Below are 25,784 nucleotides of genomic sequence, written 5' to 3'. Positions count from 1 at the left end.
AAAAGAATTCCACATATTCACTACCCACTGAGAGAAGAAATACCTCCCCAACTCTGTCATAAATGTACGACCCCTTCTGAGATTTTGCCCATTGGTCCTAGACTTACCCACAAGGGGAAAGGTGCATTCCGCATTTACCCGACCAACTAAAAATCTCACCTGATGCCCGTTGGCAAGAACCTTCAACCAAACATAAATTACCATCACAACCTACAACTAACCCACAGCTACAACCTAGTGGGATCATGGCAAAGGCAAGCTGAATCTTCATCACACTTTTGAGCTACTTTCTTCAAGAAAACATTCTCAAACCTGTAACCTCAATAAGGTTGAATATCAAGTGCAGCTGGAGTTGAGGGACAACATAAGCTCCAGGTTTCCCTTGAGATCACATAATATCCTGACATCAAGATAGATTGGCTGTTCTCACGTTTACGCTAGGTCAATGTCTAAGATGTTCTTACCTGAAAGAATGTGGGGACATTTTTATCACAGACTATAGCAATTATACAAGACCCACCACTAAGTTCTCAAGGACAATTAGGGATGAACTATAAATGTTGTCTGTCGGAGAAATTTTGCCCAATAGGTTAGAAATCACAAAACATAGTCCAAAGTGAAATCGCTAAACAGTTATTGCAAGCGATGTAGGTGAAAGAGAAATTGGTAAGGCTATTGATAAGGCTGACACAGAATTGATAGTCTGTACAGGTAGATTATATTTCTCTTCCCAGAGCGGAGGATGAAACCAGTTTTATAGTAATGTGCACAATGAGGCTGATTAAAAAATGGGAAACTACAATGTATCTGGAAATGGAGTAATCTAGTTACAAGGACGTTAATTGGAAAACAGTTATTGGATGAATGTCCTGTTCCTTCACACAATGCAACATCCTGACTGTATTTATGGTTCCATTCCTTTTCACAGGTAGATGTTAATGTCTCCTCTCAAGTGGTGAGGTGCTTCCATTGTCCTGTTCCTGGAACATGTCCTTGTTGATGCCTCTCTGTCTGACCTGTTCTTTGTGTGGCTTTGGTATTGCTGGGTTGTGAAACTGCCCTTGGGGCTTTGAAATATCTGTGGTGCTCTGTCACTGTTAATCAGCTTAAAGTGTATCCTCTTGTCTGCATGGGCTGTCTGATTTGGCTTGTGAGCCTGCTTGGGAATTCTGGGAGCTTTTGGTACAGTTTGGCCAATTTTGCTTTTGTGGGACAATTGTGAGTTAGCAGATCTTTTCCCACATTGGCCTTGCCACTGACACCCACACGTTGAAAATAAATTGGAAAGATAACTTACTTGAATATTGGATACATCTTCAAACCCATTATTACTACAATCAACAAAACTAGGAAACGCAGCAAAGTCATGCAGTTTATCCGTGCCATGTCCAACTGTAATCCTACAGGGAAGAGAAAACAAGATCAGTAATGTTAATTTTTAAAAACATCTTAGAACTTAGGTTCATAGGGTGTTCTTGCATAGCTTTAGGGCACTAAGAATCCAATAAATACTTATGCAAAATGTGGTAATTTGGGAAAACAACAATTTGCTCAAATTAAGGTCCAAAAAACTGCCAAAGGATGAGTGATCAGTTATCTAATTGGGGTAATACAATCTTTATCACTTCAAACAAGTCTTCATTTACACTCCCATCAGTTTCAAAATTGCCATTGGTAGTGTTTTAAGTTTAGTTTCCATGGAATCCCTAAATGTGGAAGCAGGCCATTTGACCAAACAAGTCCACACTGACTCTCAGAATAGCATCCCACCCAGACTCACCCCTCTAGCTTATCTCTATAACCCTGCATTTTCCCCATGGCTAATCCAACTAATTGACACATCCCTGGACACTATGGGCAATGTTAGTATGGCCAATTCACCAAGCATGCACATCTTTGATCTGTGGGAGGAAACCAGAGCACCTGGTGCAAATCCGTGCAGACACAGGGAGAACGTGCAAACTCCACCCTGGCATTGTGAGGCAGCAGTGTTAACCACTGAGCCACCAAGCCACCCTTTGGTAGAAACAACTGGGATTACTAATTATTTCATATCTCATTAAAGGTGCAAGCAATGCAAGTACAAACTTCTCCAAATAGCATTAATGTTCAATTAGGTTTTAAGTATTTATCATTTCTAAAGTGGTGTGAGGTTGCAGTTTCTAAATGTAACTTAAATCAAGCTGCAGGTCATAATGACACTACATGGAAGGTGCATTTCCTGTTACTTAACTAAAATAATTCCACATGTTGTACAATAGCAGACAAACCATATTCATACAAAACCGCCCATGATAAGTGGTAGGGACTATTATTTGCCAGAATCTAAATACTTGCACTGAAAAGATGCCTTGAGATCTTTCAAGTCCAGCTGAGGACCTTTGTTTAATGTCTCATCCAAAAGGTGACATCAAACTGCCAAGATGTGAGAGGCATTTCAGTCCCTTCTGCAGAATATAATCAGCCATCTACTTTCTCTAATGTTGCCTTGAAATGGCACCTGGAAGCATTGCAAGAATAGCTTAAAAGGAAAATGTATCTATGGCAGCACAGCCTGAATAGGTGAATTGCTTGCTCTTGGAATTTACAGTAGTAAAATGAAATGCACACCAACATCAAGCCATTCAAATTAATGTTTTCACCTCTGTGATGGCAATGTACGGGTGAAGTGCTACTGTGTTGCAAAATGTTAGGACAATTTGTTCTATAAGGAACTGTTCCACTCCTGGAGGGTAAGGGGATATAGAAACAAAAGCAAGGCTGCAACAAAATAGACTTTATTCTGCAATTGAGATGATTTCAATGATGTGGTTCCGTTTGATTTTAGCTGGAAATGCTACTCAAGTCTACATGCTGTGCTGCAGCATGCACATGCTAATAGTAAACAAGAGTGGTGCCATACTGAGTGCAAGTCCCTGCTCCCAAGAAGATCTGATGGTGGGAATTGGAGGGACCAAGTAGACCTGAAAATCTTCCAGTAGAGTCAGAATCATACAGCACAGAAATAGAACCTTCAGCCTACCAGCTGTATGCTAACAAACCAATACCAAACTACACTTATCTCATTTACCTGCATTTGGTCCCTGGCATTTTAAAATGCTTATGCATATGCTTCTTAAATGTTGCAAAAGTAACCTCCACCAACCTCTCAGAGAGCACATTCCATATTTCTACCATCCTTGGGATGAAAAATATTTTTCTCAAATTTCCTCTAGTAACAGAGTTATAAAGTCACAGCATGGAAACAGACCCTTCGGTCCAACCAGTCTATGCTGATGATAATTTCAAACTAAACTAGTCCCACCTGCCTATTCCTGGTCCATATCCCCTCCGCCCCCCCAAACATTTCTTACTCATGTCTTATCGAATGTCTTTAAAACATTATAATTGTACCTGCATCCTGCTTCCTCTGGAAGTTCATTCCACACACACACCATTGTGTGTAAAAAGGTTTCCCCTACATGTCTTTTTAAAATCTGGCTCCTCTCACCTCAAAAACATGCCTCCAAGTCTTGAGATTCTCCCACCATAGGAAAAGACATCTACCATTATTATCTTCTCATGATTTTATAAACCTCTGTAAGGTCACCCGTCAGCCTCTGACACTCCAGTGAAAAAAGTCTCCGCCTATCTAGCCCCTCATAATTCAAATCCTCCATTTCTAGCAACATCCTGGTCAATCTCTTCTGAATCCTCTCCAACTCAACAATACACTTCCTGTAACAGGGTGACTAGAACTGGACACAGTACAAGCCACTTAATCCTCACTTTAAACTTACAGCTCTGGTCTTAAAATGTCTGCCATGTGGAACAGATTCTCACATTTACTGTCGGTGCCCCTCATCATTTTGTATGTCTCAGTCAGATCTCCCCTCAGCCTCCTCTGCTCCAATGAAAACAAATCCAGTCTCTCCTGATAACTGAGACTTCTTATCCCAGGCAATATCCTGTTGAAACTCCTTTGCATCCTGTCCAGTGCAATCACATCTTTTCGATACTGTGGCAACCAGAAATGCACATAGTATTCCATCTGTAGCCTAACCAGTATTTTATAAAGTTGTAATAAGACTTCCTTGCTCCTATATTCTGTGCTCTGACTAATATAGACAAGCATCCATTGTACCTTCTTCTCACTCTGTCTATCTGTGCTGACACCTTCAGGGACCTATGGACTTGTACACCATGGTCTCTTTGTTCTTCAGTACTCCCATAGGAGTTACCTTTCATTGTATGTATCCTTCCCATACTGGACCTCCCAAAGGCATCACCTCATACTTACCAGGATTAAATTTGATTTGTCATTGTCCAATTTACCAGCTGATCAATATCAGACTGCAGCCTCAGAATATCCTCCTTACTATTAGCACTCTCATCAATTTCCATGTCATCTGCAAACTTACTAATTATACCTTCTGTATTCACATCTGACTTGTTAATATTCATAACAAACAGCAAAGGTCCCTGTGGTATACCGCTGGTCACGAGCTTTCAATCATAAAAACATCCCTCCACCATCACCTTTTTCTAATGTTTTTAAGCCAGTTTTGGATCCAGTGTGGAAGGTTCTGCCCAATCTCCCATCCAATCTTCAATGTTGTGAAGGATAATTCAGGGACATGCTTATCTTTTCTTCTCATAGAAACCCATATTTCAATTCTTCCTTTTCTCAACTCTATAACTCAATGTTTAAATATGAACTGTTCAAAACAGAAATATAAGAAGGTAGTAATTAAATGCACAATCAATAAATACACTCTGGTCTAGGGTAGATTTCATATATGTGTAAAGTAAAACATGATATCCTAGAAATTAGACTATATTACTACAGAATTGTTCCATATGGATATGTCTTGTCTCGTGTTTCAATAAAGCTTTAAACCAATTAAAAATAAATAAGTGAACACTTCTGTAAAATAGAAGGCAATACTATTTCAAATAAATACATTAAACAATTGTGTTAATATCAGATAGTGTCATTTCTAGTCTCATAACCTGAGATTGTTATTTCATCTTATCTATACCCCTCATGATTTTATAAACTGCTTTAAGGTCACCCCTAAACTGTACATAACACTGAGGTCTAACCCGTGTCTGATATAAAATTATAAAAAACTTATTGCTGTTGTATTCTTTGTATGTTGACGCTACTATATCCTTTATTAATAGCTCTATCTACTTGTCCTACCATCTTTAATGACTTATGTACATACACACCTAGGTCATTCAACTCCTCCTCACCCTTTGGAATAGTACTTTTTATGTTATACTATGTCTCCATGTTCTTTGTATTAAAACATATCACCTCATACTTCCCTGCTCCAGAAATGTGTCACAATCTTTTTGAGGTTCTATAGCCATTGAATAGGAAATAAAAAACTTCTCCCTCAGAATTCAGAGATCAAATTAAAAATGATGAAACATAGAAAACAAACAACCATGATCATATCTATAATTTTACACGGTGATGCAACAAATAATATTTGTGTCTGCTACTGTTGGGAAGGTTAAATACACCACAGAGTTCAACATCCAATAAATCAGACATGTTGCAACAAGCTGAAAATGTGTTGCTGGTTAAAGCACAGCAGGTTAGGCAGCATCCAAGGAACAGGAAATTCGACTTTTCGGGCCAGAGCCCAGGCTGAGATCCTGACTTGGACAAACAATAACCACCTACTATTTCTAAGGTTCACTAGGACCTTATAAAATCCTGCTCAATCACAGATGTGTGAGTGCCATGACAACAACCTGTCTCTCAATGTCGGCAAAACAAAGAACTGATCATTGGCTTCAGGAAGAAAGGAGGAGGACATACTCCTAAATACATCAACGGAGCTGAGGTGGAGAGGGTCAGGTTTCTAGGAATGATGATTACTGACAATCTCTCCTAGATCTCTCATGTGGATGTGACGGTTAAAAAAGCACAATAATGTATCTTCTTCCTCAGGCAGCTTAGGAAGTTTGGTATGTCCATAAGGACCCTCACCTACCTTTACAGATTCACCATGCAAAGCATTCTATCTGGATGCATAATGGCCTGGTACAGCAACTGCTCTGCCCAAGACCATAACAGACTACAGAAAGTTGTGTGCACAGCCCATACCATTACCGAAGCCAACCTCCATGGACTCCATTTGCACCTCTCGTTGCTGCAGAAAAGCTGCCAGCATCATCAAAGACCCCTCCCATCTCTCTTCTAACTTCTTCTGTCAGACAAAAGATACAGAAACTTGAAAACACACACACACCAATAGGTTCAAGAACAGCTTCTTCCCAGCTGCTATTAGATTACTTATAGAACCTCTCTAACTTCAAATGATGTTGATCTTGCTAATGTTGATCTTGTTTTGTGCACCTCCTGTGCAGCTGTAACCTTGAATTCCTCACTCACCCCGTGATCTGTATGGCCTTGTTTGCTATGATATGCCTGTACTGCTGTCAACACAAAGCTTTTCATAGTACTAGGTACTTGTGACTACAATAAATCAAATCAAACTTTTCTCAACCCTTTCCACTTTAATAATACCTTTCCTATACCTGAGCAACCAGAACTGCACACAGTATCCCAGAAGAGGCCTCACCAATACAACCTCAACATGACATGCAAACTCCCAAACTCAAAGGTCTGAGAAATGAAGGCAAGTGTGCTAAATGCCTTCTCGACCACCCAATCTACCTGTGACGTATATTTCAACGAATTATGTACCTGAATCTCTAAGTTTTTCTGTTCTACAACACTACCCATGGCCCTACCATTAATTGTATAAGTCCTGCCCTTATTTGTTTTACCAAAATGCAACACCTCACATTCGTCTAACCATATGGGATCATCTAATAATTATTTAGCAAAATTGTTGTTTTAACACATTATTTAGTATTGAGATATTTAGAATCAAATTGCTGCCAACTGATTGTTACCATTGTTTCTCAGAGGATCTGTAATCAGTTCCATTAAAAAATTGTTCATACTAGACGAAACAATCAATCATATCTTTGCTTGTTACGTACTGTGTACGTTCAAGAAGTAAAACAGTTACAGACATGTTGTTTACTGTATCTACCAAGTGCAACAGTTCAAGAAAATGCATTATCTCAAGGGCAGCTAGAATTATGCAATAATGTTGGCCTTTCCAGCATCACACATCCCAAGAATGGATTTTGTAAAAGCACTAACTTTACAGCATCAAACGGAACCAAGAAAGTAAATTTTTAGTTTGTGGTCTTGCATTGCATATATGTAATCCATTATTTACAAAAAAAACTTCCATTCCAATTTGCATAAGTATTGACCAAGGCAGCAGGGAGAACTACCCTTCACCTCAGATAGTGTCAAGGAATTTGTATATCCACCAAACCAACTCAATGTAATGTTTCATTTGAAACACAGTACTTCCAACAATGCAGCATTCCTTCACTGGAGTGGCAGAACGCTGATCACATACCAAGCCTCGAAGCATCATCTGCCAGTAAGATGAATTGTTACGCCTATAAGCAGCAAGAACATCACAACTTTTCCCAACTCCCATTTTCTCCTAACGCATTAAACACACGCGTGCAATAAAATACACGTCAAAGTGGACCAGTAGCGTGTAAATAAAGATGATATTTCTATTAAACCTTTCGTTTAAACTTGGCTGGGGCTTTGCTATATTGCAGCCTCCAGTATAGAATCTATGGACCCAGGGGTTAATCCAGCCCGCTAAAAATCCATATCTCAGTAAAATACGCATTCATCATAGCACAACCTACCTGAGCCAACTTAGAATGTGCGACGCTGAATATTCAATTGTAATAGTGCACATAAACAGGTCTATCAAGTGAACATACATTTTGGAGCTAATATTATTTGACGTTCCGTTCTCCCACCACTCCCTACCCATTTAAAATACAGGAATAACGAATACAATTAGAAGAATATTAAACGCAACTATGTCCCCAGCAGCTTCCTGGAGATTCATTTTCAAATCCTAGGAGATTCTAGGACATTACTGGAGGGTTTGGCAACCTCTATCATTCTCGGGGCTAGTTCCAACCGTAATGCTAAATCTTAAGTCAGATGTAAACAAAAGATTGTAATTCTGCAGTAATTGCAATCAAATCTTGTAATGTGTCAGGAATCCTCAGAACGTGGTTCTGGGATATTCCGCATGAAGACGGCGAGTGCTTAAATGGAGATGGACAGTCTCCTCCCACCGCCAAGTCCTTGAGTGTGCGAGAACAGCTTTGATCCACTACAATCTTCAGCTCGTACTGATGTGATCAATTCTCCGTCTCCAATCCTGAATACTCACCTCGTCCCCGTCGTCCAAACATCTTCACTCGTCCGTTCCGTGTCTATGCCAATGCTATTCTCCCTTTTCCGCTTCCCGCAGCCTATTTAAAGCAAGTCACCCACTTGTCGCTCTTTCAATTTAGCATTTATCGTCTCAGGACCTAAATACCTCTCACCTGCCGACGGTCAGTTACAAGTATATATTGGACACAATGGTCAATGCACAAAATGATAATATACAGTATACAACAATATCTCTAGTATATTTTACGTAAGATAAATAATCCACAAAATAACCTCTAAATTGAAACACAGTGTTGGATGGGCAAAATACTCACCCTGCTGTCATGAAATGGAAATCACTCAATTCTAGATTCGACCTTAAAATAGTTGTGTATGTATTTATGTGGAGAATCTGATATATGGAATGTACTGATTTAAAGCGGTGAGATACCGTTTCCCATGGACTGGCCAGGAACAATTGAAGTATTCAGTATTTATTTTTTATACCTTTCTAAATGTTTCGCACGCAGTGATTTTACTCCTAGAGCTAGCACACAAAATACCCCGAAGGTGCTTCATGGCTAATTAATTATATTTCAATTGTTTTTATTGTAACATAAAATAAGCTAATTTGTACATGAGCTGACATTGAGCTTTGAGAGAAATGACAATGAGATAACCTGTTTATGAAACTGAATGAACAATACCAGCAAGACAGGAGAATTCCCCTGCTGTTCTTTGCAAAGTGCAGTGGGATATTTTGCACTTACCTAAATGGGCAGACAGGGTCTTTATTTGACATGGTCATCCAACATAGTAGCATTTTCTCAGTACTGTACTGAAATTACATGGAAGGAGAAAGTGAGGACTGCAGACGCTGAAGATCAGAGTCGAGAGTGTGCTGCTGGAAAAGCACAGCAGATCAGGCAGCATCCCAGGAGCAGGAAAATCGACATTTCGGGCATACGCCCTTCCTTAGGAATGAGGCTTCCTGATGAGGGCTTATGCCCGAAATGTCTGTGCTCCTGCTCCTCGGATGCTGCCTGACCTGCTGTACTTTTCCAGCACTACATTCTCGACTTTGGGATTCATGAGCTGAAAATGTGTTGCTGGTTAAAGCACAGCAGGTTAGGCAGCATCCAAGGAACAGGAAATTCGACATTTCGGGCCACAGCCCTTCATCAGGAATCTTTGGGAGTCATGAGGTGATTAACCCTCCCGCCCGCAGAGTTCGTAATTTCACAAGCCAAATTACTTGTATTACCAGGTAAAAAATGAGGTCTGCAGATGCTGGAGATCAGAGCTGAAAATGTGTTGCTGGTTAAAGCACAGCAGGTCAGGCAGCATCCAAGGAACAGGAAATTCGACGTTTCCTGATGAAAGGCTTATGCCCGAAACGTCGAATTTCCTGTTCCTTGGAAGCTGCCTAACCTGCTGTGCTTTAACCAGCAACACATTTTCAGCTACTTGTATTACCAGCCCAGTTATGTTTCTTGCTTTAACTGCTAAGAATGCCAAGGAGGCTGGATTGAACGAGCCATGACACCATACCAAGGTGTAATACTGCCCTTCAGGAGATTCCGTCCTCACTGTCCGAGATCCTAAAAACAAGTAAAGCAGTATTTTACTTGTATTTCTTTCAATCTAGTCCATGTATTCACTGCTCACAATGTTATATCAGTGAGACCAAATGCAAACTGAGTGACCGCTTTGCAAAACACTCCCACTCACTCAACAAGAATAACCTGAACCTTCCACTTCCTTGTCATTTCAATAGACCATCTTGCTGCAATGCCCAACATTTCCATTCTATGATAAACAAAGATCTGTGGGTGCTAAAAATCTAGAAAAATACAAAAAATGCTGCAGAAACGCAGCAGGTCTGACAGCATCTGTGAAAAAGAATTTTTTTTTGTGTGCTCCAGGGACCCTCCTTCAGGGCCTGTTGCAGTTTTCCAGCAAAGTTTAATGCACGCTGGAGGAATATAGCACTTTCCATTTAGATACTTTACACTCTTCAGAACTCAACATTAAATTCACAATTTTAGAGCATGAATACTGTCCTCTATGTGTATTTTGATTTTTCCCGCCCGCCCCCTCCACACTCCCCCTCAACATGTCTTGCTTGTTTCTTGTTGCTTCCCTGCCAACAGAACAGACCTATTTTTCTTTACTTCCAACCAACCACTCATGTTCATTCTTCATATCAAACTCTCCCTTATTACCTGTAGGACGCCCTGTGTATTTGACTCTGGACTCACCCACCATCTGTTCCACATACTCCTTCCTTCGTCGAACCTTACTTTGCCGCTCCCTTCAAATTCAAAGTTGCTCTCGAAAGCTTAACTCTTTTCCTCGCTTCACAGAAGCAGTCAGACCTGCTGAGATTCCCCAGCATTTTCTAATGCTTTTAAAAATTCATTATTTTGGATATTACATTTCACGTCGCCATTTTTCATCCATCTGCAAGTGTGTCTGCATCTTGCTGTGTTTGTTGCAGCCCTTCACGTCATGATCTAAACCCACTTCCATATGATGTCAACTGATGTAAAATTTTGATACAATTCCTCCAATTTCTGGGTCTAAATTATGCGACCAATAATGCACTCTGTACGACACCATCACTTCTATCCAAAAACCTTTAGCTTAGAATCTATTTAACAATACATTCTATTACCTCTCCTCACAAAACAACTTCTTTGATCATTGCTTTTGCTTTGTCTAATTGTCTATACCTTTTGCTCTACTTTCATTATTTATGTACTTTGCTAATTACTGACATCCGAATGTTGAGTTATTTGAGTTGGCTGTCAGTTTGGGAAAATTTAATGTCACGTTGGCTGAGGGGAGTTACTGGGATAAACGTACTGCAATGTCAAATATTAACATTGTTTACGAAGAACCACAGCCTGCTCTGAAAACATAAATGTTAGGAGTGGTTCAACAGCAACATAGATGGCAAACAGATCTAAAATTATGATTCTGGATATACTGCTCAGAGTCAAAGAGATTAAAACATTCCACTCTTTATCAAATGGAAATGAGTGATTTCTGTTTCTCATCTCTGCTACAAGGTTGTGTCTCCATGATGATGCTTCCCTGCTATTGATAATTTTAGTTTAATTTGGGATACTAGAAGTCACAAACACTAGGATTATAAATATTATAATTTTAGTTTAATTTGGGATACTAGAAGTCACACACACTAGGATTATAAATATGGATGATGTGGCACAAGAAAGTAATGAATGTCTCAGAGTCCAAAGTCTATCAGTAATCACTCTGACAGGAGGAATGCCCTATGATCAACTCGCTCACTGAAGGGACGAGCAACTCGGGCGGACCGTTTGTTAGTGGGTGGTGCGGCAGGCCGGCGCATTTAGATGAATGAACCAGCGGACATATGTAGAGACGAAGTAGACTCCTGCTTGTGAGTAGAATTTGTCGATTGAAATAAAGCAGGGGCTGTGTTGAGGAAAGGTGGGTCTGCGGATTGAATGATGGTGAACAAAACCCGGCTAGAGGACTGGATTGAGTCCGGGGAGGGTAGGATTGACTGACGAGTCCAGGTTTTATAATTAATGAACTATCATATCAGTGAGGTTCTGTTCAACAACAATTCGGTAACTCATTCATTGCCAGATCTTGTTGAATTAGCTTTGCAGTTTGCCTCGCGAACATTTGAGTTGGAAACAAGAGTAGGCTTATTAGACTCTGAAGCCTGCTCCGAAATTCCATAAAATCATGGCTAATCTGACTACTCCAGATTTCATCTATCCCCCCAAAAACTTTTCACCCCTCCCGCTTCCAAAGAATCCACCTATCTAAGCCTTAAATTATTGACAAAAATCTCTACCTGTACTACCTTTGAGGAAGAGATTTCCAAAGACTCATGAGGAAATAAAATATCCTAATTTGTGTATTAAATGGGTTTCCTCGTATTTTAAACAGTGACCCAGAGTTTTGGATTTTCCAACAAAAGGAAATATCCTTTACGTCCTATCAAGATCTCTCCGGGTCTTGTCTGTTTCAAAGAAGTCACATGTTGCTCCTCCAAACTCCCCTGGATACCAGCTGAGCTTGACCATTTTTTCTCAAAAGCCAATCTGTCCATTTTGAGAATTAGTCAGTTAAAGCTCAGAACTGCTTCTCCTGCATTTATGTATTTTCTTTAATAAGGATACAAATTCTGTACACCACTCTAGATATGGTGTTGTCAGTGCCTGTAACAACTGAAGCTGACCTCCATACCTTTATGTTAAATTTTTCTTGCAAAAAATGAAAGCATTCTGTTACCTTTGTTAATTACTTGCTGTTTCATGTACTTTTGTGATTCATGCACTAGGACACCCAGATTACTCCATGCACATTTTTCTGCAATCCCTCATCATTTAAATAATGTGCTTTTTATTCTTTCCCCAAAATGGACAATTTCACTTATTCTCCTCTACTTGTCAGATCCCCCTTTTTCACTTATATTGAATCTTATATGTTGCCATCATATTTCATGTTTGCACCTTGCTTTCCTACATATCTTTGTGTCATCAGCAAATTTAGCAAACACAATTTCAATCCCTATGTCTAAGTAACATATAAATTGTAAGAAGTTAAAAACTCAGCACTGATCCCTGTGGCACACTACTTGTTGCATCTTGCCAAACAGAAAATGACCTATTTATGCCTACTCTGTCTTTCCTGTCAGCTGCTAAATCTACTGTCCTTGCCAATGTATTATCCTGTATGCCATGAACCTTTATTTTCTGTAATAACCTTTGGTGTGGACTTATTAAGCTCTTTCTGGAAATCTAAGTTCAGCACATCCATCTTTTATCCAAAACCGTGTATTTCATTTCCTCAAAGAATTACAATCAATTGGTCTTTTACAAAATATGTTGAATTTTCCTCATTATCTTAAACGTTTTGAGATGACCTGCTATAATGTCTTTAATAATAGCTTGTAATGTCTTCCCCATGAAAAATGTTAAGCCAACTGAACTGTCATTTCCTATTTTCTGTCTCCCTTCTTTTGTAAAGGAATTACATTTATATTTTCCAATCAAATGGAGCCTTCCTTGAATTTTGGAAAACTAAAACTATCTATCCAATTAGCCATTTCTTTTCAGATCTGAGGATGAAGTGTCTCAGGATAGGGACCTGTCATCCCACAGCTCTGACAATTTACTTAGTACCATTTCCCTGGTGATTGTAATTTTTTAAAGTTCTTCCATATCCTTTGCTAATTTAGATATTTCTGGCATGTTACTACTGTCCTGTATCGTAGATGCTGATGGAAAATACCAGTTTAATTCATCTGCTATCTTCTAATTTTCCATTATTAATTCTCCAGATTCTATTTGTGAAGGACCAATGTTTACTTTATTAACAATTTTATTTCATAAATATCTTTAGAAACTCTTACTGTCTGATTTTATATATCTAGCTAGAGTTTTCTTGCTCTCTAACTTTTTCATCTTTATTAATTTGGGTTAAATTGATTTGAAGGTACAATCCTCAGGGTTCTAATCCAAGCCTGTAGCCACTATACTACTACACTGACAAATGTTGGTATAACAATGATTAAGGACTTGATGACAGGCAGTGAAGCTGATACTCTTTTTTTTGTTACAGGTGACCGTTCAAGGCTGATACAATGAATACAAGCCCGGGCACAGTGGGCAGTGACCCTGTCATTCTGGCCACCGCTGGTTATGATCACACCGTCCGCTTTTGGCAAGCACACAGCGGTATCTGCACTCGAACAGTGCAACATCAGGACTCTGTATCTGTGCCAGTTTATATGTGGTTATACCTGATTATTTCTGTAGTTCATGTACATAGACACCCACATCTCTCTGTAGACAGAAAGATTTACACATTCACCTTTCCAAAAAATAATCTGCTTCTTTCATTTTCCAATTAAGCTTTTCTTACCACATTGTATTCAATCGGTCATTTTCTTGCTAACTCATTCAACCTGTCTGTATCCCTCTATGGCCTTTTTATGTCTTCCTCACTGCTAACTTTCCACTTAACTTGTACCATATCCAAACCAGGATACTTTACACTCAGTACCCGCCTTTAAATTATTAATATAACTTGTAACTCAGGCCTAGGCATTGACCATATCTTTTTTACTTTTCGGCACTTATAGAAATGATTTGGATATGACCATAAGAGGTATAGTTAGTAAGTTTGCAGATGAGACCAAAATTGGAGGTGTAGTAGGCAACAAAGAAGGTTACCTCAGATCACAACAGGATCTTGATCAGGTGGGCCAATGGGCTGAGGAATGGCAGTTGGAGTTCAATTTAGATAATGTGAGGTGTTGCATTTTGGAAACCAAATCTTAGCAGGACTTATACACTTAATAGTCAGGTCCTAGGGAGTGTTGCTGAACGAAGAGATCTTGGAGTGCAGGTTCATAGCTCCTTGAAAGTGGAGTCGCAGGTAGATAGGATAGTGAAGAAGGTGTTTGGTTATTTTCCTTTATTGGTCAGCATTGAGGGGATGGGAGGTCATGTTGCAGCTGTACAGGACATCGGTAAGGCCACTTTTGGAATACTATGTGCACTTCTGGTCTCCTTTCTATCAGAAGGATGTTGTGAAACGTGAAAGATTTCAGAAAAGATTTGCAAGGGTGTTGCCAGTGTTGGACGATTTGAGCTACAGGGAGAGGTTGAATAAGCTGGGGCTGTTTTCCCTGGAGTGTCAGGGGCTGAGGGGTGACCTTATAGAGGTTTATAAAATCATGAGGGACATGGAAATGATAAATAGACAAAGTCTTTTTTCTGGGGTGGGGGAGTCCAGAACTAGAGGGCTTGGTTTAGGGTGAGAGGGAAAAGATATGAAAGAGACCTATGGGGCAACTTTTTTAAGTAGAGGGTGGTACGTATATGGAATGAGCTGCCAAAGAAAGTGGTGGAGGTTAGTACAATTGCAACATTTAAAAGACATCTGGATGGGTATATGAATAGGAAGGATTTGGAGGGATGTGGGACTAGGTTAGGTGGGGCTATCTGGTCGGCATGGATGATTTGGACCGAGGGAGTCTATTTCCATGCTGTACATCTCTATGACTAATAATTACTTTTATTCTTGTTCTTTCCTGTGTTTCAACCAGTTTTCATCCGTGCAAAGATTCCCAATCCCATGAGTCCTAAGCTTTTGTTGTATAAGCTTTTGTATGACAATTTGTCAAATATACCAGTATACTCATTGGAATTTCGAAGAATGAGGGGAACCTATAAAATTATGAAGGGAATTGATAAGATAGAAGCAGGGAGGTTGTTTCCACTGAAGGGTGGATCCAGAATTGGGGGCATAGCCTAAGGGGACAGACTTAGGACTGAGCTAAGGAAGAACTTCTTCACCCAAAGGGTTGTGTATCGGTGGAATTCTCCCTTGAGGCTACCTGGTTGGATGTTTTTAAGACAAAGATAAATGGATTTTTGAACAGTAAAGGAATTAAGGGTTGTGATGAATGGGCAGGTAAGTGGAACTGAGTCCATGAAAAGGCTCACTGGGCCAGATGGCCTACTCCTGATCCTATTTCTCCTGTTCTTATCCATTAGTTCTCCTTTATCCATCCTACTGGTTTCATTTTCAAAAAATTGGCATCAGATTTATCAAAAGTAAATTTGTATTGACTCTGCTTAACCATACCATAATGTTCCCAGTACCCTCTTACCACATCTGTAATAATAGATTCAATGATTTTATCTATTACTGATATTAGGCTAACTGACCTATCATTCTCCATTTTCTGTCTTTCTCCTTTGTTAAACAGCAAGGTTATGTTTGCTCCTGTATAATCAATAGGAATTCTTCTGGAATTTTTGGGGTTGTAGTAGTCCAAATAGTTTTGGAGAACCAAACATCTAAATTAAATATTTTTAAAAATTCCTCCTGTTTTGAATAAGAGTGAACTCCTTGTGCCCTGTCCCTAGCAACTATGGATCTACATAATGATATTTATTAAAGGGATTGTAAGCACCCCTCCATTCACAATCTTCTTAGTGTGTGAGTTAGCCCTCTCTGCAATCACTGTGGCAGATACATTCCTCACCTAGAGTCATAGAGTCATGCAGTACGGAAACAGACTGCTCAGTCAACTCATTTATGTCGACCTAGAATTCTAAATTAAACTTCTGTTTAGCCCATAACCCTCTGAGCCTTTCCTATTCATGTACCTGTCTAAATGTCTTTTAAATGTCCTAACTGTACCTGCATCTACCACTTCCTCTGGCAGATCATTCCACATAAGAACCACTCTTTGTGTGAAAAGGTTTCCCCTCACGTCCCTTTTAAATCTTTCTCCTCTCATCTTAAAAATATGACCTCTATTTTTATCGTTTCCCTCACCCTTGGGAATAGACATTAGCTATTCAGCTTATCTATGCCCATCATGATTTTACAAACCTTTATAAGGTCATCCCGCAACCTCCTACACTCCAGTGAAAAAAGTTCCAATCTCCTTAGAACTCAAACCTTTCTGTCCTGGCAACATCCTGGTAAATCTTTTCTGAGCCCTCTCCAATTTAATGATATCCTTGCTATAGCAGCGTGACCAGAACTGTATACAGTATTCCAAATGTGGCCTCACCAACATTCTGAACAACCTCAACAAGACATTCCAATTCCTATTCTCAGTGTTGTGAGCAATGAACTCAAGCGTGCTAAATGCCTTCTTAACCATTCTGTCTATCTGTGACACAACATTCAAAGAACTATGTTCCTGAACCCCTGGGTCTCTCTGTTTGACAACATACACAGGGGTCTATAATTAAGTATATAAATCTTGCCTTGGTTTGCCTTACCAAAATGCATTTATCCAAATTAAACTCCATCTGCCACTCCTTAGCCCAATTGATCAAGGTCCCTTTGTTATCTTAGATAACCTTCTTCATTATCTATTATACCACCAATTTAGGTGTCATCCGCAAACTTACTAACCATGTCTCCTAAATTCCCATCCACATCCTACCTCCTGGCTCACACCGAGGCTGCTTCCAGCTGTTGCTCATTCACATGCTGTTCAACTGTATGCACAATTCCTGAAAAGTCCAAACATCTCCAGAGGTCATTGGATTCCAATTGTAAATTTAGATAGAAATGTGAATGAACATCCCCTCGTTGCATAAACAGTATGTGTAAAACAGCAATTTAATACAGTTACACAGTCTGTGGCACCTACCCTGCCTATACTATTATACAAGGATATGCAGTGGTTGATGCATCATATCTTGACAGCAGACATTATGCTTGTACTTTGTGAAATATCAGGAATATACAGAATTCAGGACTTGTTACAGGAAGTCCAATAAACATTTATATTATGTAAGGCTTCTTTATGATAAATTATGCTTTTAAGTGAAACTAAGCAAGTACAAATATAGGAAGAAAAAACTAAATGGAGTAAAACTTAACAAGAAGCAGGTTTTGTTGCACAATCCCCATCTAAGCTCAGCTGACCTCTAGTCAATTTCCAGCTGTTTATACTCTATTTCCTGAATTGCAACATTTTTCCCTTCATGCTGTATTTCCTATTTCCTTATTATTTCTCACGGTACTTAGAACATTCATGTTATCTTATCCTTGCCATGAGAATGAGCCTAAGCTTCATAATGCTGTTAGTATGCCTTCCCCTAGTGGTTATAGGCCAGGTCCACATACTGTACCAATGTGCGTGTTAATCTGTGTCTGAAGCTGAAAGTAATGTCTCTGACCATTTATTGTGTAGAGTGACTGAGCCTCACTTGCTGCGCATGTATGCCTTGAAAAGCTTCAGTGAAATCTTCAGTGTCTTATTGAGGATCCACTTAGGAACTGAGGTTGTGAATTACCGTAAAGTCCTGTTTCATTCATTCTGCTTCCTTAACAAAGTTTCCAGCAAGTGAATGCCTTGGAAATCACCCCAGACCGCAGTATGATTGCAGCAGCTGGTAAGCACAATTTGCAATCTATTCTTCATGTTTTGTTTTAGCCAGCCCCATAGTCATGATCCTTGCATACTGGGAAATGTGTGATAATTGAGTTCCTTATTAATGATGAAAATCTAACATTGTTTGACAAACAACTCGTGTGAAGTTGAGATGGCATTAGTAACTAAGGCAAACGTTTACTCCTAACATCTGGGATTCTAACATCCATAGATTTACTTCCTAATGAGTGAGAGAAGAAAAGGATGAATGTCTTTTTCAATCTCTATTCTTGTTCAAGGCTTGTCAATCATTTACTTATGCCCAAAGTACTTACTTTTCCTGAAAGATGAAAATGAGTGACATTATTCCACCACTGGACCTGATGCATCTTGTTGCCCACTTTCTTGAAGAACAAGAACTTCATTTTTGACCATATTGCTGCACAGTCTTATAGCATAGAGCATGATTTGAACCAAGTTATCTCATGTAGATGGTGTCAAAGTGCATGTGCTGTCTGGTAAAGTTACATCTCTAGTTCACCTTGTAGGGTATCAGCATATCCGAATGTATGACCTGAATTCTAACAACCCGAACCCAGTCATCAACTATGATGGAGTCAGCAAAAACATCACCTCAGTGGGATTCCACGAAGATGGGCGCTGGATGTATACTGGCGGGGAGGACTGCATGGCGCGAATCTGGGACCTAAGGTATTTATTAAGACACCAATAACAAATTGTCAGCTGTGGTCCATTCAGGAGCATGCTCAGATTTTGAGCCAGAAAGTTGTGGATTGAAGTACCATGCCAGAGACATGAGCACATACTCTTGGTTAACAATGTTGTCTTCCTTTAGTACCATTGGAGTTACTGTCTTTTGAATGCATCATTAAATATATGCCTTGTTTGCCCTCTTGGGTGGGAAAGACTCTGCTGCATTATTCTGAAGATGAACAATACATTTCTTTTTAGTATTCTGTCCAATATTTATCCTTTGTTGATTGTAGGGATTTGTAACCATAGCCTAATGTAGACAATTGATAATTTGTAAACAATTAATAGATAGCTTATTGAGATGATTAAGAAGCAGCAGATTAGATATAATACATTAGCTAATTAGTCAAAGCAAGTATACAACCATAATAAAAGTGTTTGGTTCACTAATACCAGAGGACAAACAGGCAATTGGCACAGATTTGTGAATACAGCATCCTGTTTTCTAGCCAAAATGTTAGGGAACTCTTCTCTAGGTGGTCTTCCTCCTCTTCTGGACCATCTTCCACTGAGAGAAGACAGCTCCCTAATGAGCATAGCTGCCTACAAGGACTGCCTGATGAGAACTGGCGACTGCTCCTGAGCACTTTGCGGTATACCGTCCTTCTAGGTGCTTAGCTTACACTGTATCAATCAGTTGTATGAATCCTTTTGGCTAATAGCCATGGGCAGCTACTCATGACATTGGATGACTTTGACTCCTTGCTCAACTACATTTGAAAGTTAGCTTTCGTTCCTTCCAAACACAATTTTCTTTTTAATACTGCTTCCTAATAAGTTACTATGAAACCCAATAAATCTTTTATTTACACTGATAAAAGGCTATTTACCACTATACCACAGTTAAATGTGTTCTCAAGCTACACAGGAAATACTGGATTAAGAAGAGTAAGAGAATACAATTTTAAAAGCAACCCAATTTCCAGCAACTTCAACCCAAACAGAATATCGCGGAGCTATTTCTGGGAACTTGCAGTGCACAACCTCATTTATCTCCAATGTAGCAGAGACTGCTTTTCCAAAATATTTAGTTTATCAACAGCCACATCAGTGGCACCACAACTGCCTCTGTTGTACAACAGGGAGAGTTGAAGTGTAGGCAAGCAGTAGTGATAGAGACTCTGTAATCAGGAGCACAGATAGGCTTTACTGTGGCTGCAAGCGAGACTCCAGGATGGTGTGTTTCCTCCCTGGTATCCAGGTCAAGGAAGACTCTGAGCACTCACAGAATATTCTGAAACGGGAGGGTGAGCAGGCAGAGGTTGTTTTCCATATTGGTATCAATGATATAAGCAGAAAGAGAGATGAGGACCTTCAAAGGGAGTCCAGGGAGTTAGTTAGGAAGTTGAAAAGCAGTACCTCTATGGTTCTAATCTCAGGATTACTTCCTGTCCCACATACAAGTGAGGCTAAGAATAGGGAGATAGCATAATTAAGTGTGTGACTAAAGACCTGGAGTAGGAGAGAAGGCTTCAGTTATGTAGATCAGTGGGATGTCTTCTGGGGCAGGTGGAGCCTGTACAAGAAGAACAGATTGCACGTACACTGAAGAGGCACCAGTGTCCTGCTGGGGAAGTTTGCTCGTACCGCTTGGGAGTGTTTAAACTAAGGTGTCAGAGGAGCAAGAGGAAGAGAAGTAGGTCAGCAAGTAAAATGCTGAAGAAGCGTCTGAGATTAAGGCCAGCAAAACTAAGAGGAAGAACAGACAAGAGGAGGTTACTGAACACAGCAGGAGTGGTGGTCTGAAGGTTTAGTTTGTGCAATCTGTTTTAATGCAAGGTAAGGCAGATGCGCTTAGAACTTGGATTAGCACATATACCTAAATTAAAAAGGAGAACCAAAAAGGTAATATTGTCTGGATTACTACCTGTGCCATGAACTAATTGGCGCAGGGTCAATAAGATCAAGCAGGTAAATGCATGGTTCAAAGATTGGTGTGGGAGAAATTGTGGGCGGCACGATGGCACAGTGGTCAGCACTGCTGCTTCACTGCACTAGAGACCTGGGTTCAATTCCCGCCTCTGGTAACTATCTGTGTGGAGTTTGCACATTCTCCCCATGTCTGCATGGAGGTACTCCGGTTTCTCCCCACAGTCCAAAGATGTGCGGATTAGGTGAATTGGCCATGCTAAATTGCCCATCGTGTTAGGTGAAGGGGTAAATGTAGGGGAATGAGTCTGGGTGGGTTGCTCTTCGGAGGGTCGGTGTGGATTTGTTGGGCTGAAGGGCCTGTTTCCACACTGTAAGTAATCTAAATCTAAGTAAGTGGTTCAAATTCGTGGAAAATTGGCACCAGTATTCTAATAGGACAGTCTTCATATGAACTGTTCTGGGACCAGAGTCTTGGCAAATTGCATAACCTAAATGTGGGGGTTTGGTTGGGGCTATCAGTTACAGGGTGAATTAGAAAGCCTGAATTAAAAGAGGAGGTAAGATTAAAATCTTCAGCACAGGCTGAAGTAGGACAGAGTATCTGGAAAGGGTTAGCAATCAAACTTCAAGTACACTGGATGAATGAATGATAATAAGAAGAGTGAATGAGCAGATCGAAATAGGCAATTATGATATGTGGGCATCATAGAGGCATTGTTGCAAGGGGATCAGGATTGGGAGCTGAATATTCAAGGATATGCATCCTATTGAAAATATAGGCAGGAGGGCAGAGGGGATGGGATTACCTTATTACTAAGAAATGAAGTAGGGTCAGATTGTGTAGAATCTGTGTGGGTAGAATTGAAAACTGTAAAGGTAAAAAAAACATAATTAGTTATGTACAGGCCTCCAAACAGTAGTCAGGAGCTGGGGCACAAGGTACACCATGAGATAGAAAAGATGTGCAGCAAAGGCAATGTTACAGTGATCATGGGGAATTTCAATGTAAAGGTGGACTGTAAAAACTTGGATTGCAAAAAATGGAATTTGTGGGATATCTACAAGATTGAGCAGCTTGTGATGCAGTCCACTACTAGATTTAGTGTTGTGCAATGAGGCAGATTTGATAAGGGAACTTTATGTGAAGACATCCTTAGGAGGCAGTGATCAAAATATGATCGAATTTACTCTGCAATTTGAGAGGAAGGAAATAGAATCAGAGGTAATGGTATTACAGCTGAATAAAGGCAACTACAGAGGCATGAGGGAGGAGCTGGGTAGGATTGACTGGGAGAGGAGCCTAGCAGGAAAGACAGTGGACAACAATGGCAGGAGTTTCTGGGAGTAATTCAGGAGACACAGCAGAGATTCATCCCTATGGAAAAAAAGCATGGTACAGGGAGGATGAGATAACCATGGCTGACTAGGGAAGTCAAAGATAGCATAAAAGCAAAAGTGGAAACATGTAATTTGGCAAAGGGCAGTGGGAAACTAGAGGATTGGGAAGCTTACAAAGACCAACAAAGGACACCAAAAAAACGAAGGGAGAAGATTAAATATGAGGGTAAGCGATCCAGGAATATAAAGGAAAACTGTAATAGCTTCTTTCAATGAAAAAAGGACAAAAGAGAGACAAAAGTGGACATTGGGCAGCTGGAAAATGACATTGGAGAGATAGTAGTGTGGCATAAGGAAATGGCTGAGGAACTGAATAATTACTTCACGTCAGTCTTCACAGTGGAAGACATGAGTAATATCCCAAAAATTCAAGAGAGTGAAGGGGCAGAGCTGGGTATTGTGGCCATCACGAAGGAGAATCCAAGATGGAAGATGGGAAAAATTTCTGGCTGTAACAGCTGCTCCTTTTTTGAGGTATTTTAGGTGCTGGAGGTGATTTCCTCAAATTCCAGGAGCAGTAATTACTGTTTTATTTGCTATTGCATTGTTTTGGAACTTTGGGGAAAAAAAGTCAAAACAACAGTGGTTAGCACTGCTGCCTCACAGCGCCAGGGACCTGGGGTCAATTCCCGCCTCAGGCGACTGACTGTGTGGAGTTTGCACGTTCTCCCCGTGTCTGCGTGGGTTTCCTCCGGGTGCTCCGGTTTCCTCCCACAGTCCAAAGATGTGAATTGGCCATGCTAAATTGCCCGTAGTGTTAGGTAAGGGGTATGGGTGGGTTGTCGCTTCGGCGGGTCGGTGTGGACTTGTTGGGCCGAAGGGCCTGTTTCCACACTGTAAGTAATCTAATCTAATCTAAACAGCAGTTTTAAAAGGGAGAAGAACAGACAAAGGAAGCACATGGTGAGGTCATTGCAGGGGAAAAGGAGAGAGAGAGAACCTGCACAGTTACTGCCTTTGCTGTTTGAATTCATGTATCATTGGACCTCGGAGTGCATCTGGAAAAATTAACAAACAGTGAAATTCACAACTGATCTTGGAGGAACTGTTGGGCAAAGTTCACAGCACAGAATCATATAAGTTAATTGTTGCTTTAAGTGTGGCCTACAGTGAATCTGCAGTACTGAGTAGAGTGGGTTCTTTCCTGATTATATGCTTTTAGAGATCTGTTTCTTGATTTAAACTTAAAATATAAGCAATAACTATTAATTTAAGACGGTATTAATTTCTGGGTTTGTAGATTGTGAAGGAGCAAAAATGACCTTTAATAAAGTGATACGCACTTCTTGTCAGATGTGGGAGTTTAAAGTGAATTTAATGGTTACTGCGGATTGTATCTGCCATAAATGCTGCTGGCTGAGAATCTTATCAGATCGAATGGATCAGTTGGAGATACAGTTAGAAGCAATGAGGAATTTGCAACAGCAATAGTATGTGATGGATGGCAGTTATAGGAAGAGGAGAAAGTCTCAGATACAGTCACATAGACGGATTAACTCCAGGAAAGGTAAAAGAGGTAGGCAGCTAGTGCAAGAGTCTTTTGTGGATATATCCATTTCAAACAGGTGTGCTGTTTTGGAAAATGTAGGGGGTGATGGACTATCAGGGGAACGTAGCATGAACAGCCAAGGTTCTGGTATTGAGACTGGCTCTAATGCAACGAGGGGTACATAAGACTCCAAGAGATCAATTGTTTTAGGGGATTCTTTAGTCAGAGGTACAGACAGATGTTTCTGTGGCCAGCAGCAAAAAATCAAAATGGTGTGTTGCTTCGTTGGTGCCAGGATCAAGGATGTCTCAGAGAGGGTGCAGAATATTCTCACGGGGGAGAGGGGCCAACAAGAGGTCATTGTCCACATTGGAACCAACGACATAGGAAGGGAAAAGATGGAGACTCTGAAGGGAGATTACAGGGAGTTAGGCAGAAATTTAAAAAGGAGGTCCTCAAGAGTAGTAATATCTGGATTACTCCTGGTGCTATGAGCTAGTGAGGGCAGGAATAGAAGGATAGAGCAGATGAATGCATGGCTGAGAAGCTGGTGTATGGGAGAAGGATTCACATTTGTGGATCATTGGAATCCCTTTTGGGGTAGAAGTGACCTGTACAAGAAGGACAGATTGCACTTAAATTGGAAGGGGACTAATAGACTAGCAGGGACATTTGCTAGAGCTGCTCGGGAGGATTTAAACTAGCAAGGTGGGGGTGTGGGACGCAGGAAGATAGTGAGGAAAGAGATCGATCTGAGACTGGTACAGATGAGAACAGAAGAGAGTCGGGCAGGCAGGGACAAGGTAGGACTAATAAATTAAACTGCATTTATTTCAATGCAAGGGGCCTAACAGGAAAGGCAGATGAACTCAGGGCATGGTTAGGAACATGAAATGGGATATCATAGCAATTACAGAAACATGGCTCAGGGATGGGCAGGACTGGCAGCTTAATGTTCCAGGATACAAATGCTACAGGAAGGGTAGAAAGGGAGGCAAGAGAGGAGGAGGAGTGGCATTTTTGATAAGGGATGGCATTACAGCTTTGCTAAGGGAGGATATTCCCGGAAATACATCCAGGTATGTTATTTGGGTGGAACTGAGAAATAAGAAAAGGATGATCACCTTATTGGGATTATATTATAGACCCCCTAATAGTCAGAGGGAAATTGAGAAACAAACTTGTAAGGAGATCTCAGCTATCTGTAAGAATAATAAGGTGGTTATGGTAGTGGATTTTAACTTTCCAAACATAGACTGAGACTGCCATAGTGTTAAGGGTTTAGATGGAGATGAATATGTTAAGTGTGTACAAGAAAATTTTCTGATTCAGTATGTGGATGTACCTACTAGAGAAGGTGCAAAACTTGACCTACTCTTGGGAAATAAGGTAGGGCAGGTGACTGAGGTGTCAGTGGGGGAGCACTTTGGGACCAGTGACCATAATTCTATTTGTTTTAAAATAGTGATGGAAAAAGATAGATCAGATCTAAAAGTTGAAGTTCTAAATTGGAGAAAGGCCAATTTTGACGGTATTAGGCAAGAACTTTCAAAAGCTGATTGGGGGCAGATGTTCACAGGTAAAGGGACGGCTGGAAAATGGGAAGCCTTCAGAAATGAGATAACAAGAAACCAGAGAAAGTATATACCTGTCAGGGTGAAAGGAAAGGCTGGTAGGTACAGGGAATGCTGGATGACTAAAAAAAAATTGAGGGTTTGGTTTAGAAAAAGAAGAAAGCATATGTAAGATATAGACAGGATAGATTGAGTGAATCCTTAGAGTATAAAGGCAGTAGGAGTATACATAAGAGGGAAATCAGGAGAGCAAAACGGGAACATGAGATAGCTTTGGCAAATAGAATTAAGGAGAATCCAAAGAGTTTTTACAAATACATTAAGAACAAAAGGGTAACTAGAGGGAGAATAAGGCCCCTCAAAGATCAGCAAGGTGGCCTTTGCGTGGAGCCACAGAAAATGGAGGAGATACTAAACGAGTATTTTGCATCAGTATTTACTGTGGAAAATGATATGGAATATATAGACTGTAGGGAAATAGAT

At 40.2% G+C, this 25,784-nt stretch overlaps 2 protein-coding genes across 4 annotated transcripts in view; one reads left to right on the top strand and one right to left on the bottom strand.

Moving 5' to 3' along the window:
* zgc:113333 (beta-N-acetylhexosaminidase) overlaps positions 1-8,369 on the bottom strand; it is a 45,789-nt gene extending 37,420 nt beyond the window's left edge. The window contains exons 1-2 of the mRNA XM_060840288.1: positions 8,292-8,369; positions 1,298-1,400 (exon numbers count right to left, since the gene is read on the bottom strand). Coding sequence (XP_060696271.1) covers positions 1,298-1,400; positions 8,292-8,313 — 125 coding nt within the window. The 5' untranslated portion in view covers positions 8,314-8,369. The remainder of the gene's footprint in view (positions 1-1,297; positions 1,401-8,291) is intronic.
* Positions 8,370-11,634: 3,265 nt separating this feature from the next.
* The window catches only part of mlst8 (MTOR associated protein, LST8 homolog (S. cerevisiae)), a 33,309-nt gene continuing 19,159 nt past the window's right edge, over positions 11,635-25,784 (top strand). Inside the window, exons 1-4 of one of the 3 annotated variants that reach the window (XM_060840287.1) lie at positions 11,635-11,705; positions 13,904-14,054; positions 18,165-18,216; positions 18,743-18,905. In XM_060840287.1, the coding sequence (XP_060696270.1) occupies positions 13,926-14,054; positions 18,165-18,216; positions 18,743-18,905 (344 nt within the window). In that variant the 5' untranslated portion in view covers positions 11,635-11,705; positions 13,904-13,925. Of the gene's footprint in view, positions 11,756-13,903; positions 14,061-18,164; positions 18,217-18,742; positions 18,906-25,784 lie in introns of all 3 variants that reach the window. The other 2 variants (XM_060840285.1, XM_060840286.1) reach the window with 2 other exon arrangements.

Source organism: Hemiscyllium ocellatum, chromosome 20, assembly GCF_020745735.1.
Source record: "Hemiscyllium ocellatum isolate sHemOce1 chromosome 20, sHemOce1.pat.X.cur, whole genome shotgun sequence".
NCBI lineage: Eukaryota > Metazoa > Chordata > Chondrichthyes > Orectolobiformes > Hemiscylliidae > Hemiscyllium > Hemiscyllium ocellatum.
The sequence above is the reverse complement of the archived record's forward strand: the minus strand, read 5'-3'. Positions and strand labels throughout refer to the sequence as shown.